This window comes from Conger conger, chromosome 12 (genome assembly GCF_963514075.1).
Source record: "Conger conger chromosome 12, fConCon1.1, whole genome shotgun sequence".
Classification (NCBI taxonomy): Eukaryota; Metazoa; Chordata; class Actinopteri; order Anguilliformes; family Congridae; genus Conger; species Conger conger.
This window is the reverse complement of record NC_083771.1, coordinates 23848038-23863847: the sequence shown is the minus strand read 5'-3', so window position 1 is coordinate 23863847 and position 15810 is coordinate 23848038. Positions and strand designations below refer to the sequence as shown.

General features: G+C 44.6%; 1 protein-coding gene across 1 annotated transcript; it reads right to left on the bottom strand.

The window, feature by feature from the left end:
• Positions 1 to 1824: 1824 nt before the first annotated feature.
• LOC133105462 (transmembrane channel-like protein 2-A) lies at positions 1825 to 15810 on the bottom strand. The gene is made up of 21 exons (XM_061215593.1): positions 15768 to 15810; positions 15483 to 15521; positions 14392 to 14824; positions 13627 to 13779; positions 13450 to 13540; positions 12264 to 12345; positions 10700 to 10806; positions 10248 to 10346; positions 9614 to 9756; positions 9240 to 9387; positions 7946 to 8134; positions 7193 to 7372; positions 6470 to 6628; positions 5929 to 6057; positions 5040 to 5107; positions 4341 to 4580; positions 4115 to 4240; positions 3660 to 3738; positions 2781 to 2905; positions 2115 to 2124; positions 1825 to 2031 (listed from the first exon to the last, which is right to left on the bottom strand). Exons 1-21 carry the CDS (start codon positions 15808 to 15810, stop codon positions 1825 to 1827), a joined length of 2850 nt encoding a protein of 949 aa, XP_061071577.1.

Below are 15810 nucleotides of genomic sequence, written 5' to 3'. Positions count from 1 at the left end.
TTAAGTTTTTATTGCAGAAATTAATTACTGCTATAGCATGAGAAACAATATTTGATAACATGATATAAGCTTAATCATTGTAGACTACACATTATTAAAAAGCAATGAAAGTATAAACATGGTATTAGATCTTTATTAGGGAATACAATATATTCAGTTACAAAAATGTATCCTAGCTGTTATTTATGCTGTTATTCAAAATAGAACTATGAACACAGGCGTGAGGGCCAGTTTAAAGTCTGTGACAGTGTTCTACAGGGTGTCGCTCGGCAGGAAGGAGGTTCATGAACGTCCTTTTGTCACCTGACGTGATCATGGTCTTTAACGAGAATTATAAATGCACTGTAGCTGCCCAGAGTACAAGGAAATGTCACTGTGACCAACAACATCCATCACAGGTAGAAGGTCACAGGGAGAAGATGGCAGGAACAATCTGTCGCTGGACTATAACCTGGCCTTTGTCCATGGGGGATCACTGCACTGTGCATGTCTGTGTTATTACACTGTGCCGACTGGCCAGGCCTGCAGCAGTACGTATCTCTCTCACACACACACACACAGTCTCATACAGACGCATACAAACATAAGCACACACACTGTCTCATGTACACACACACACACACCTACTGTCTCATACACGTTCATACAAACATACGCACACACACTCTCATGTACATACACACACACACCTACTGTCTCATACACATTCATACAAACATACGCACACACCTACTGTCTCATACACGTTCAAACAAACATACGCACACACACTCTCATGTACATACACACATACACACCTTGTGTCTCATACACACTCTCATACAAACGCACGCACACACAGTCGCATGCACGCACACACACTGTCTCATGTACGTAGACACACACACCTACTGTCTCATACAAACTCATACAAACATACCCATACACACTGTTTCATGTACATACACATACAAAAAACTGACTGTGTCTCAAACAGAAGGCAGCATTTTCACAATCTTGCACACTTGTCCTTCTTGATGAGAAAAAGCATCTTTCTAATGTGCCTGATTTCGGTTAAATTTGAAGCAGCAGAGAAGTTTATTTACCAGTGTGAGCATACAGTGAACTCAATTTGTAGTAGTTATATTTAAAAAATAAATTTTAATTATTTGATACACTGTAATAATGTATGCAATGTTAAGCCTTAAGCTTTCAAATTAGCAAGCTAACTTTCTATTAATAGCGTTATTTTTCTTTGATGAAAAAAAGTGATTAAAAGTCTCAAATTCATAGCTTTCAGAGGGAGCTGACTTATTTAGGCGAGCTTCGGTTTCAAACACAGCCAGTGACAGTCACACATGCACACACACACAGACACACACACATATGCACACACACGGACACACACACACGGACAGATACACACACGCACACACACAGAGACAAACACGCACACACACACACAGACACACACACACACACACACATGCAAAAACACACACATATACAGACACACACATATGCGCACACACACACACACATATGCACACACACGGACAGACACACAAACACACGCACACACACGGACACGCACACACACAGACTCACACACATATGCACACACGGACACACACACACACGGACAGACACACACACATAAGCACACACGGACACACACACACACACACACACACACACACAGACACATATGCACACACACACACACACACACACACACACAGACACATATGCACACACACACACACACACACACACATATGCACACACAGACACACACACACGGACTGAACTCAAGTGGCCCTGATGAGGGGCAGAGTCAGTGATCTAGCGCTTTGGGGGCCCTCCTCTTGCCCGCCCAGGTCCGGGCCCTGTGTCCCCAGGGAGGGGCCCCGGCCCTCGGGGACCCGGGGGGCGGGACACAGGCCTTCGTGGATTGGGTGCAGCCAGTGACACGTCTTTCTGAAGCTTCACCCCATTGGCTGCTGCACCCGGCTTCCCAGACACCTTAGGAGACTTGCCCCCAGCGTCACTCTTGTTTTCTACAAAAAAAATAAAAAAATAAATGAACTTAGAGCTCTGCCTTGGTGTTTTAGTCTTGTAGATTGTAGACTTACATTTTTTTTTCTCTCGAATACAAAACTATTAATGCATTTTAATGTTTGCTTGATAAGTAACATTTTCTTATTTCATTGGCAAATCTTGAACTTTCTTACCTCATTGTCAATATTTTCATCTCATTTAACAAAAAACGTTAATGGCTGGCATTTATATAGCGCCTTTATCCAAAGCACTGGACAATTGATGCTTGTCATTCACCCATTCATACACACACTCACACACCAATGGCGATTGGCTGCTTTTCAAGGCACCAAACAGCAAAAAGTAAAAGAAATAACATTTTAACTCCCAATATAAGAGTAAAATACTTGTGTACTTAAGTGTGACGTGACAGGTTTTTGTTACAGTTACTCAGCTGATGCTTTTTTACTTACAGTTGATTAGACTAAGCAGGGGACAATCCCCCCTGGAGCAATGCAGGGGTTAAGGGCCTTGCTCAAGGACCCAACAGATGTACTGATCTTATTGTGGCTACACTGGGGATTGAACCTAGTCATGTACCTTAGACACAAGGCTACAGGCTGCACCCATGGTATTTGGATGGACTATTTATAGGGTGGCGTGTGTGTGGCTGTTCTGACAAGTTTAGTTGTAATGATATGACACATGTTAAAGCACTTTTGTTTTTTTGGGGGGGGGGGGGGTCAGTCAGTGGATCTCACCTGCACTGGGTTCGGGGGGGGGGCGGGGGAGCCAGGGAACGGTTGGGCATCAGATCTTCCAGGTCCTTCATTACTTGATTAGTGCTGTCTGTGTTATTCCGTCGGTTTTTCTCCTCATCCCGTTGCTAAGGCGACAGCAGCAGTGGGGTTAGTGAAGAGGTTAGCTAACGCTCGCCAACATATTCCAACTTTTTTCTGTTCGTCATTAACTTTAACTAAGCGTTTGAAAAGGTAGTACTCTGTGAACAAACCTGGCTGCTGATTTGGAAAAGGCAGAAAAATGGACTATTATTTGGCTGTTATAATGTACTTTAATCAATGTAATATTTCTTCTTACCTTTAAAAATAAATCATAGGTAAGAAACGAATCAGCTAGTTGGCATTGTTCGACCCAAGCGGCATTGAATTGTATTAAAAATGTGTTGTTGGTGAGCTATATGGAATGTTAATTTACAATCGTTCAACAGTAACTGTTTGCTACAAATATACTACGCTGTGAACGTTCGCTGTCTTGAAGGCACATCCTGGTTCACCCGCACACTTCAACACATCCTGGAGCTACAGATTCATGCTCCTGCCCTCTGAACTGCATACTTCACATCCATCCCTGTGGACTCTTTACTTTACCTGCTAGTTTAACACCTCAACTGTTACCAACTCAAACTATTGGTCAGCAGTGGATGGGCATCCCCCTATAGTCGGGTTCCTCGCAAGATGTCTCCCCATGATGTTTTTACCTCAGGGCTCTGGGCTGGTATTTCCACTTTTTGATTCCCTTCTGTTACGCTGTAAAGCGTCTTGAGGGAGAGAGTCTTCTTTGAAAAGCATGATACACATAACATTTAACTGAGATTACAGGCACTGTCAGAGCTGACTGACCATTTGAATCTTCTTCTTCAGGTCCATATTGGAGTTTTGGTACGCCGTGGAGACAGAGTTCAGGTAGTAAATGGCCAGTCTGCGGGAGAACATATACTGGAGATTCAGATTCAATAGACTGAAGAGTCAGAGATACTGGAGATTCAGTGTGTGTATGTGTGTGTGTGTGTGTGTGTGTGTGTGTGTGTATGTATGTGTGAGTGTGTGTGTGTATGTGTGAGTGTGTATGTATGTGTGAGTGTGTGTGTGTTTGTGTATGTGTGTGAGTGTGTGTGTGGGTGAGTGTGCGTGAGTATGTGTGAGTGAGTGTGTGAGTGTGACAGCGTGTATGTGCGTGTGTGTGCATGTGTGAATGTATGTGTGTCTGTGTGTGTGTGTGTGTGAGTGTGTATGTGGAGTGTGTGAGAATATGTGTGTGTGTGTGTGTGTGTGTGTGGAGTGTGTGTTTCACTCACACCATGAGCAGCACAGCCGGTATGATGAGGCCTGGATTAGCCGCGTAGCTGAACAGCGTTCCGATGAATGCCGGCAGGTCCAGATCAATGGTCTCCATGATGACATCAAACATCTTGCCTTTACCGCTGTGGGGAGAGAGAGAGAGAGAGAGAGATATGCTGCTACACCCTGAACACGGCTGACGGCTGACCCCTGACCTCGCCCCACCCCCCCAGCGCAGGTCACCTGAAGGGGCCGCAGTCGAAGGAGGGCGGCAGGGTCATGATGGTGTAGACCACGGGCAGCAGGCTGAGGAACAGGATGAGCAGCAGCAGGCCCATGTAGAAATTGTTGGACTTGGAGGCCTTGAAAACGCGCTCGTGGGGCACGTTGCAGCTCATCACGGCCCAACACTGGTAGTACATGGAGCTGAGCAGCCTCAGCACGTTAATGCCCACTAGGCCCGGGGCGTAGAACGCACCCATCCTAAAACACACACCAACCGTGGGTCAGCACGGCAAGGAGCCGCACTCATCCTAAAACACACACCAACCGTGGGTCAGCACGGCAAGGAGCCGCACCCATCCTAAAACACAACCATCCTAAAACACACACCAACCGTGGGTCAGTACGGCAAGGAGCCACACCCATCCTAAAACACACCCATCCTAAAACACACACCAGCTGCGGGTCATTACACAGAGGAACACGCTTCACGCTTATGGTCACAGTTCTATAAAGCACATATCAACCCAACCTTCACAGTCCGAGAACACAAATGAAACCTATGGTCATATAACTCAACATTCACTGTCCTAAGACACGCACTATATTTAATTTTATTCAAGGAACTTGTGCTATGGATTATTCATTATTAATACGTCATACATTGTGTATTATGGATTATTAGCACACCTTATTCATTATGGATTACTGATATCTCACCATATCATCCCCTGGTTAAAGACCAGGCCCAGAACGTTGCCACTGATGTCGAATTCTCCATACGATGGCTGAAACGGGTACAAAGCAAGAGAGCACACAGGTTACACTACAGGCAGACGCTCTTATCCAGAGTACAACAAAGTGCAAAATCATAACCAGGGACAAGTGCGCTGAAAACCCTAGAAGGAAGGGAGATATGGAGGATTTGTCTTAGTTCCTTCTCTATAGTTCCACCTTTAATAATTAGTAATTTGGGGAGTTTTACCTCCCGTACCTGCCACCACATGAGGTCCATTGCACACCTGTATATGGCCTGAGTGTTGTCATCCAGGTAAGACGATCTATTCTTCAACATAGCCTTTGCTCTGAGGAATGCCTTTAGCAGGACTGTCATGTGGCATGACTTTTTAAAAGCACAATAAAGACTGGAAACGTACAGGTTTGTATACATATGTAATGGTTTCTCTGCAACTGGAGTGCCGGTTTTTCTGAGCTCAAAGATGAATTCATCACAGATTCATTTTTGGAAGTGCTCTTGTTTTTGATTTTTCTCAGATACATGCTAGAGTCATACTTCAGACATGCCAGTCACATGAGGGCCACGCTACTGTTATATTACACACCACATAAAGATAATGATATAAAAATAATAATATGAGAGCAAAACACACACCTGTACCTGAGACCCTGACCCCTGTGATCACACCTGTAATTTAAACCAATTGAAATGCTTCAGGTGTGAGGTCAGAAATATGTGATTAGAACCTGATCTGAACATTCTAATGCTGATGTAACAATCACTACTGGCAACAGAGTTCCAGAACACTGACCGGGCATTTTGAGAGAACATTCCAAAAAAACCCACTCATCAAAGTGGTGGAATACTTACAAATCCTGCTTCCAGGTCCCAGCACCAACAGTAGTTCAGAAACCTGACGATTACTGCTCGCAGGAAGTCCCCAATCAGGATTGTCAGATATGTCACTTGAATATCAGAAACGGTGAGCTTCACAAATTCCTATGGACAAAAAAGAAATAGGCGGTTTTCAACTCAGAAACAGCTAAATAGCTACTTGTAATTGGTTCAGTGAGAGTTGGTCTAGCTGAGTGTGAGCTGCATTGCTAAGCTGGTCATAAAGCTGGTCTAGCTGGGTATGAGCTGATCAACCAGCATGGTCAAGCTGGTCATGAGCTGGTCTAGCTGGGTATGAGCTGGTCAACCAGCTAGTGCTGGTAGCTTGTCTGAGCTGGTCAACCAGCTAAACCATGTGGAGCTGGGAGCTGGTCTCAACTGGTTAATCATCTAAGCCATGTCAAGCTGGGAGCTGGTCTCAACTGGTCAACCAGCTACCAGCTGTCCCAAAACCTGGCTTGAGCTGTTTTCGAGCAGGTGGTTGGCATGGTTACTGGAGTGAAGTGGAGGTGCTCACAATGCCCACAGTGGTCTCCCAGCAGGGCCCTCTGATGACATCAGCAGGATTGATGGGGGGAGGGGTCACCTCCGTGTCATTGTTGTTGGCAGTGAAGTTGGCATAGTATTCTTTCAGGGCCCAGATGGATGCGTTCTTAATGGAGTCCTCCTCTTCAAGCTGGAAAACACAAAGTCTGCCTTATACTGTCAAAGTGCTCAACCAGCCCTATCACCCATAAAACACCCATACTATCCGCTGACAAGAGTACTGCACCCAAGCAGTCATCCCTAAATTGTATTATTAACTAAAGCTCAGGCCCCACCTACAAACACCAGCATCACCCTGAAAGATGCTACGAAGGAGCACCAGGAAAACTGAAACACCAAGAAGGAATGCTCTGTTAACAAAAGGTCCTCTCTTGTTCAGAGTACTCTCTGATCCAAAAGGCCTGCAGTGCTTCCTGATAAAAACAGACCTAAAGAGGCTCCACAATGAAAAAGCAGCACAAAAGGACTATAGTACAGTACTTCTAATGCAGTATAACGATAGTACATCCTCAGAAAACAGTTCTAAATACAGAAGCCCTATTCTACTTAGGTAAACAGAGGGCATGCTGTTTTTGAATTCATAATTAATAATTAATAATTAATAACTTGCTAACTATATTTACACTGTCATGAAAATGCTTTATAAAAATAAATGAATCGTAATACATGTTTTAATCATCAATGAATTGATTACCTTTGCGTTTACTTCATCAAACAGAGCGAAGAGGAAGGTGTAGAGATTTCCCAGAAACAGGGCGAATATTCGGCCAAGCTGCCACTTCAGGGCGATACGGGGGTGATACTCCTCCAGCTCGGCGATGGTTTCAAACAGCGGTGGGCAAACCAGGCCCAGCAGCGACATTATTATCTCCACCTATCAGAGAGCCAATCCATCATTACATCATTACCTTAGTGACATCACAATCTCAACCTATCAGAATCATCACATCATTACACTAGTGACATCACAATCTCAACCTATCAGAGAGCCAATCCATCATTACATCCTTACACTAGTGACATCACAATCTCAACCTATCTGAGTCATCCCATCATTACATCATTACACTAATGACATCACAATTTCAACCTATCAGAGAGCCAATCCATCATTACATCCTTACACTAGTGACATCACAATCTCAACCTATCTGAGTCATCCCATCATTACATCATTACACTAATGACATCACAATTTCAACCTATCAGAGAGCCAATCCATCATTACATCATTACCCTAGTGACATCGCAATCTCAACCTATCAGAGAGTCCACCCACCATTACATCTTTACCCTAGTGACATCACAATCTCAACCTATCAGAGAGTCCTCCCATCATTACATCATTACCCTAGTGGCCTCTCATTTTCCTTACACCAGAGAGCACTCCCTCCATCCAGTAAGGAAGGAGTCTGGTTGTACAGGACAGCGATAGTGGGCTCCTTACCTCGTTCTTTTCATACCAGCTGAGGTCGACCCTGTTGGCAAATTCCTGCGACCTCTTCACCACAAAGTAGATGAGGTACCCGCTGCCACCCAGACTGCAGAGGATCAGCGCATTGGCCAGGACACGCAGGAAACGCCGCAGGTGAATATTCTCATCCTTCTGGTTCTCCTCCTCATCCACAATGGACTCCTGCAACAGCACAGGCAGCGTGTTAGGACACAACTGTGCTCCTGCAACAGCACAGACAGTGCGTTAGGACACAACTGTGCTCCTGCAACAGCACAGGCAGCGTGTTAGGACACAACTGTGCTCCTGCAACAGCACAGACGGCGTGTTAGGACACAACTGTGCTCCTGCAACAGCACAGACAGCGCCTGCAACAAGGGGCCAACCAGAGATGTTTTTATTAGAGATACATCAACAGGAGCAGATACAGTGGATGACGGCTCAGGTCCTAACTCACATATATGCTATATTTTGTGGTCTTCCGTCGTAAAATGTTTTAGTAGAAAAAGTGGAACTTTCAGTGTCTTGTCAAAACACTTTCTTAGCTATAGAAATATTAATTGTCATGCCTCATTATTCAACATATATTGAAGTTTTATCCCATTTAGAAAAAAAGATCTATAATCACTGTGGTCAGGGTTTAAGTACCCCCTTAAGAAAATACACCAACATTTTGGGAAATATACCTTTTTTCTGACTGAGATGTGATGTTCGATTTCATTTTTATGCATTCACTGGTTCGGTTTCTATGTTAGCATATCGTGTTAGCTTAGCATAAAGACTTGAAGCATATAGCAGTCAGTGGCCTACCTCCTTCAAAGTGAAGAAATACATCTTACACAACTCCGAAGTTGTCATATTTTCACAGGGTATCGTGTATTTGAAACATGTGCAGGAAAATTTTTTTTAAAACAAGAGACATTGTTTTCATAGAAGAACACATGTATCCTTCCAATTCATTTTCTATGAGCGTTGTGGCTAATGGTAGACATAGCTGACGTATCTCTAATCAAAGTATCTCTGGTCCAACGTACAAAATTAAAACCAGGGAAGCAGGAAGCATGCTCATAACATTGCTAATCCTGTTGGTCCACCCTGATGTAAAATCCAGCTATGACCGTTTGATATTACAGCTGTTTCAAAACATAGGATAAGCTGGTCAAACCATATTGAGTATGGAGCTGGTCTGAACCGGTCAACCAGTTACCAGATGTAGCAAAACCTAGCTAGAGCAGTTTTTTCAGCAGGGCGTTGAGAGGAAGAAGAGCACAGTGATCCACTGAGTCACCTTGAAGCTGGTGGTAATGGAGGCGTATTTGTTGTCGGCGGTCTCAGAGTTCCCAATGAGGTAGTCCCAGCTGGTGAACATTTTCCAGGCAAAGGTAAACTCCCCATCCTCCCCATCCCCACCCCCGACATCAGCATTCGTAGCCATCCTGTCACAGACCAGGAAGGGGGAGAGATACAGCATCAGCAGCAGAGCCAAGATGGCTGACCAAATACCAGTTATTGACATCACTCCAAGAATCTCCATATCGCACGTAACTTTCTCTTAACCGGTGAGAAACCAAACTACAATTTTGTTTCATACCAATTTCTCAAATCAGAATCAGGCTAGAATCTGAATGATGTGTTATGAATGTAAATATTCGTCATACTTACGTCCTTATCACAACCATGAGACTGTATCCGAACGAACCCACTCCCACCATGAGGTAGGACAGAGGAAGCCTGTACTTCAGCAGGCCAATCGTTCTTTGATTGTTGTAAAAACCATAAAAGAGAACCGAGTACTTGCAATAACCCTGCAAGAAATAAATATTTTTTCATAATTAAGCCTTTTATTAAGCACATTCGACACAGACTGTGAACATTAGCTTCAGGAAGTATATGAAAGCAAGTGCAATATAAACCAACCAATAATGAGCATTCATTCATTCATTCAAGCCAGCAAATTAGTGTGCTTTATTCAAACCAACCAATAATGTGCTTCATTCAAACAGAAGTGCTTACAAGGTAAATGACTGGGACAAGGAAGGTTGGTGGTTCGATCCCCGGTGTAGCCACAATAAGATCCGTTGGGCCCAGGAGCAAGGCCCTTAACCCTGCATTGCTCCTGGGGGGGATTGTCTCCTGCTTAGTCTAATCAACTGTATGTCACTCTGGATAAGAGGGTCTGCCAAATGGCATTAATGTAATGTAATGTAATCATTCAAAGTTATATGAACGATTGAGTTTATGAATACACATAATGGGATTTGAGAGTTAATGGAATATGCACACACACATGACCCACATTGAAATCCATGAGAACAGAATAGTCCATGGCATTGGCCTGCTCTGCTCTGGGAACCGTCTTCCTGGGTAGAGTCCCATACGGCAACCCCATCAAAACCTGTAGAAACAGAGACATATATAAACACACACACATACACACACACACACACAAACATACACACCCTCTCACACACACAAACACACACACACTCACACACAAACACACGTACTCTCACACACACACTCTCACACACACACAAACACACACACACACACTCTCACACACACAAACACACACACTCATACACACACAAACACACACACACACACACAAACAAACATACTCTCACACACACACACTCTCACACACACAAACACACACACACACACACAAACACACAAACAAACACACAAACACACACAAACACACACACTCACACACACACAAACAAACACACACACAGGACCGACCTCTGGAATGACCACCAGTCCGAAGGTGAAGCCAAAGAGGACTAAATTCATCCCATACATCCAGCGTAAGAATATGAAGTAGGAGGCCACAGAGGAGCCAAAGTGGCCTGAGGACACAGACAGACAGACAGACACGGAGAGGTCCATGAAAATACACCAAACTACACCAAAATACACCAAATACATTCCAGGACTCCACGCCCTTCAGAAATTCCCCCGATAGATCCGTTTCACTTGTGTATACATCATATCACGGATCATTTCAGCTTGTCTTTTAGGAGAGGAGAGGAGAAAACTTTCTTCTGCCTGTAAGTTCACAATAATTGGCGAATTGATTTTCACCAAAATATGACCAATAATCAGACATTACAAGGCATTTGACTTGCATTAATAATGAATTGTATCATTAGTTTTGAGTGTGCTAAAAGGTTTTGCATATGTGAAGGGTCTTAGAAAACCTCGGGCACGCTCAATGAGAAACTGTTTTGCTACATTTTGTTATGGTTTCTGTGTTGAACGATATGATTTCTCCCAACGGAGTGCAGCATTTTGCGACAGGCTTTGACATGTGTTTGCTCCAGTTTGGCAGGTGTGTCGGAGGGGGGTAGCCCGAATCATGATGCAGGCTTTGTTTTAAATCCTGAAGAATGCGTTCTCGGACACCCCAGGAGGAAACTGATGTGGCTTATTTCGACTCACACTATCAATATGGGAGGACTGTAGCCTACCAGTACATACCGGGGCGGGGTTTCTATGGGAAAGCTGGAATGCAGTAGTGGGTCTAGGCCCTGGGGTAAAGGCTACGTATGGATTCCAAGTGGTAAACAGGTACACATCCTTAGATTGACCGGAGTTTCTGTCCATCAGATGGGGTCAGGATCCTCTGTTCTCCTCTCATAATCAGAAGTGAAATGTACAGGTAGGTGCCGGGATGTCAAGGCCTTGGGCATGCAGTGACTGGGCCTGGGCAGGGGGAGGGATGGCCTGGGCACCCTGGGAGTAATCATGGGACGCTGTGCTTAGAGATGGGTGCCTGCCAACATGGAGGCTAGTAATTGCTGGGTACATTCTGATGGGAGTGACCACGGATTGTCAATAAAGTTTCTTTAGAGTTCCCTTGGACTGCCCTTGAGAAGCTCTCCCTGTGTACACTGGTGAATAAAGTGTCACTGATTGGACGTGCTGCGGCCATCTCATGTCTCGGGGTTCCTGAATCTGCCCACAGTTTGCAACAGGATGTTGAACAACCCACTGTTTCTGATTAAATAAACATTTAGTACGTCATGTCAGGGCTAAACGTGGCCCAGGTGTCTTTGTGAATCAGGTGTTGTGGATCGGAGTGGGTGGGTTTGCTCTTGCTCTCGATTGGACCAGTTGGAATGACTGCACTTTCAGGTTATTCCACTAAGCGGCACTGCAATACTTTGCAAAACCATATACATCTGTGTTTCAATGCTATGAACTACAGCAGAGGTGGAAATGATTCACAATGTATATTTTTAAGTCCAAGTTATAAACTATAAAAGAAGGTTAACATTAGAAATGTTCGCTTAAAGTTACTAACTTTCAACTTCCTTTATTTTCCTCTCCCAGGGGATGCATGCCGTTTTGAAATTTTCAAAGTCTCTCTGAAACTTGATCCATTTCTGAAAGATGAAAGAGAGAGTGGGGTGGATTTATGGATCTAAAACTCCAGCAGACTATTTCAAGCCATAAAGTTGTAGGAGCAAATTTGTTGTTTGAGTATTATATGAAAAGGTTGCTACACTGACATGGTAGTTGGTAATGTGGCCTAGTAGTGCTGCAGTAGTTGAGTAGTGTATGGCAGTAGTTGTTGAGTAGTGCAGCAGTAGTTGTTGAGCAGTGTATGCTAGTAGTTGTTGAGTAGCGCTGCAATAGTTGTTGAGTAATGCTACAATAGTTATTGAGTAGTGTATGGCAGTAGTTGTCGGGTAGTGTAACAGTAGTTATTGAGAAGTGCAGCAGTAGTTGTTGAGTAGTGCTACAATAGTTATTAAGTAGTGTATGGCAGTGGTTGTTGAGTAGTGCAGCAGTAGTTGTTGAGTAGTGTATGGTAGTGGTTCTTGAGTAGTGTATGGCAGTGGTTGTTGAGTAGTGCAGCAGTAGTTGTTGAGTAGTGTATGGCAGTGGTTGTTGAGTAGTGTAGCAGTAGTTGTTGAATAGTGTATGGCAGTGGTTGTTCAGTAGTGCAGCAGTAGTTGTTGAGTAGCGTATGGCAGTATTTGCCCTAGTAGTGCCACAATAGTTGTCGAGTAGTGTAACAGTAAGTTATTGAGTAGTGCAGCAGTAGTTGTTGAGTAGTGTATGGCAGTAGTTGTTGAGTAGTGTAGTTGATAGAACATGGGTGCATGTTCTATCTTCGGTCCTGGAGGCACCCATGCTGTCTGTGTGCTGGTTTTGTTACAACCAATTACTTTAGTTTTAGCTTACTAGCAGCTTTATAAACTATGCTGGTTCATTCCAGTACTTGAGCACAGTAAAGTATTTGCACACTTTAGGCAGTGGTCAGCTGTAGCTGGTGTTTATACAAATGTCTGGAAAAGATATGATTAAACTATTTAAGTAATTAAGAGCAGAAGTTGGCAGAAGATCCTGGAAAATCCTGAAATGGATCAGCCCTTATTGTGCACACCTGTGTTAAAGCATGACGGTGTAGTTGTAATGCTAGTGTTGAACAGTAAAAGCACAGAGTAGCAGCTCGAGAAGAAGAGTTCGGGCTCACTTCTCACCTTCATCATCATTACTTTGTAAGCATAGAGTTTCCTGCCTTTCCCTTTGCCCAGAGCTCCCTCAAATTTATCCACAAACTGCTGGGCATCTCTGAATTCAAAAAGGTAAATAAAATGAAGACCTGGCCTGAAATGGACTGATAGAACTGAATAAGATAAAAAGCTCCTTTTCCATACTTGAGGTGCTCCAGCCTCCTCTTCATACGCCAGGGCTTGTTCCTCATGTTGGAGATGAGCTTCTTCTTCTCCTCCACCTCCTCCATCAGCCTAGCCATCTCCCCCTCCGACATGGACTCATCCTCCTCTGAGTTAGAGTCAGAGCCTGAAGAGCTGAGAGAGAGAGAGTCAGAGCCTGAAGAGCTGAGAGAGTCAGAGTCTGATAAGCTGAGGTAGTCAGAGTCTGAAAAGTTGAGAGAGTCAGAGTCTGAAGAGCTGAGAGAGAGAGTCCGAGTCTGAAGAGCTGAGAGAGAGTCAGAGTCTGAAGAGCTGAGAGAGAGAGAGAGTCTGAGCCTGAAGAGCTGAGAGAGTCAGAGTCTGAAGAGCTGAGAGAGAGAGAGAGTCTGAGCCTGAAGAGCTGAGAGAGTCAGAGCCTGAAGAGCTGAGAGAGAGTGAGTCAGAGTCTGATGAGCTGAGAGAGAGAGAGTCAGAGCCTGAAGAGCTGAGAGAGTCAGAGCCTGATGAGCTGAGAGAGAGAGTCAGAGCCTGATGAGCTGAGAGAGAGTCAGAGTCTGATGAGCTGAGAGAGAGAGAGTCAGAGCCTGAAGAGCTGAGAGAGTCAGAGTCTGAAGAACGGAGAGAGAGACTGAACCCAGAGCTCAACTGTTTGCTTAAATTTTTTGCCAATGTAATAGGGAGCAGGATACCGGAAGTATCATTCCGGAAACATCCACTTTATTTGCCTATAGCCAGGGGCGAATGAGCGATAGCAGCACACCTCCGTACCTGCTGTCTTTCTTCTTCTTCTTCTTCTTATCCTTGCCCTTGTCTTTCTCTTTGCCCTTCTCCTTGCCCTTGGCCTCTCCTTTCTTCTCCTTGCTGTTTTGCTCCTCTTTCTGTTTCTTGTTCTTTCCTCCTTTCCGCTTGCCTTTGCCTCCCCGCTCTTCCTCGCTCTCCTCCTCGTCCTCGCTGTCCGCCGCCTTCGCCGCTTTCTTCTTTCCACCTCTTCGGTTGGGTTTGCTCCGCCGCTCTTCCTCGCTGTCCTCCTCTTCCTCACTGTCTTGTTTCTTTGCCTTCTTCCTGTTGGCTCCTTTGCCTCCTCTTCCCCTCTTAGGGGCATCCTCCTCTTCCTCGTCGTCATCTTCATCATCGCTGGGCGGCTTCTTGCTCTTGCGGCCAGCTGCCTGTCTCTTCCCTCGTGGCCTTCTCGCTGGCTCCTCTGTCTCACACACACACACACACACACACACGCACACACGCATACACACACGCACACACACATGTATACATGCACACACATGAACATATACACACATGCACACACATATACAGACACACACGAACACATACGCACACACACGTACACACACACATACATGTACACACATGCACACACTCACACACACACACAGGCGCACACACACATACACACACAGGCACACGCACACACACACGTACACACACACATACACACACATGCATACACACATACACACACATGCACACACATGCACATACATGCACACACACACATACACACATACAAGCACACACACACATACACACACAGACACACACATGCACATACATGCACACACACACACATACATGCACACACACACATATACATGCACACATACCCACGAACAACAGCAGTCGAAAACATTGTTATGAACATAAGAGGCGTTAAATAAATAAAAACAAATATCCAGCATGCACGCACAACACTCAAATCAATATCAAGCACAAAAATCCAATCCATAACATCACATTCAACACACCCATAAACACATGCTGGTGCATACCCACATGCACATGCATGCACACACACACACACACACACACACACACACACACACACACAGTTCTACACTCACCTTCACTACTCTCTACTTCTCCATCAATTTCTATTCCCACTGAAATAAAAACAGACCGTTTGTGACCATTCTGTTCCAAATCATCTTACATACGTCTCATCACACCTTCATTCGAACTTTGAAAACACCCACTGCTAAAATGTCCTGTTCCATGCCCTTGTGAAGGACACTAGTGAACATATCAAATTCCTCCTGATCTCTGGCAGTTGTGACTTCTCTACAAATTGTAATTCAAATGTAAAGCTCCCTGCCACCCTCGGATCCGCGGATAACTGGTACGCTCACCATCCTCCATCTTCGCCTCCATGTCGGTTCTCTTGCGCGGCAT

Excerpts from the sequence above, each read along its gene's own strand:
- LOC133105462 (XM_061215593.1), bottom strand. The coding sequence starts at position 15,810 with ATGCCGCGCAAGAGAACCGACATGGAGGCGAAGATGGAGGATG. Across the intron at positions 5,108-5,928 it reads GGGACCTGGAAGCAGGATTT|CCATCGTATGGAGAATTCGA; the intron begins GTAAGTATTCCA and ends TACCCGTTTCAG. Across the intron at positions 4,241-4,340 it reads TTCGACTGCGGCCCCTTCAG|CGGTAAAGGCAAGATGTTTG; the intron begins GTGACCTGCGCT and ends CTCTCCCCACAG.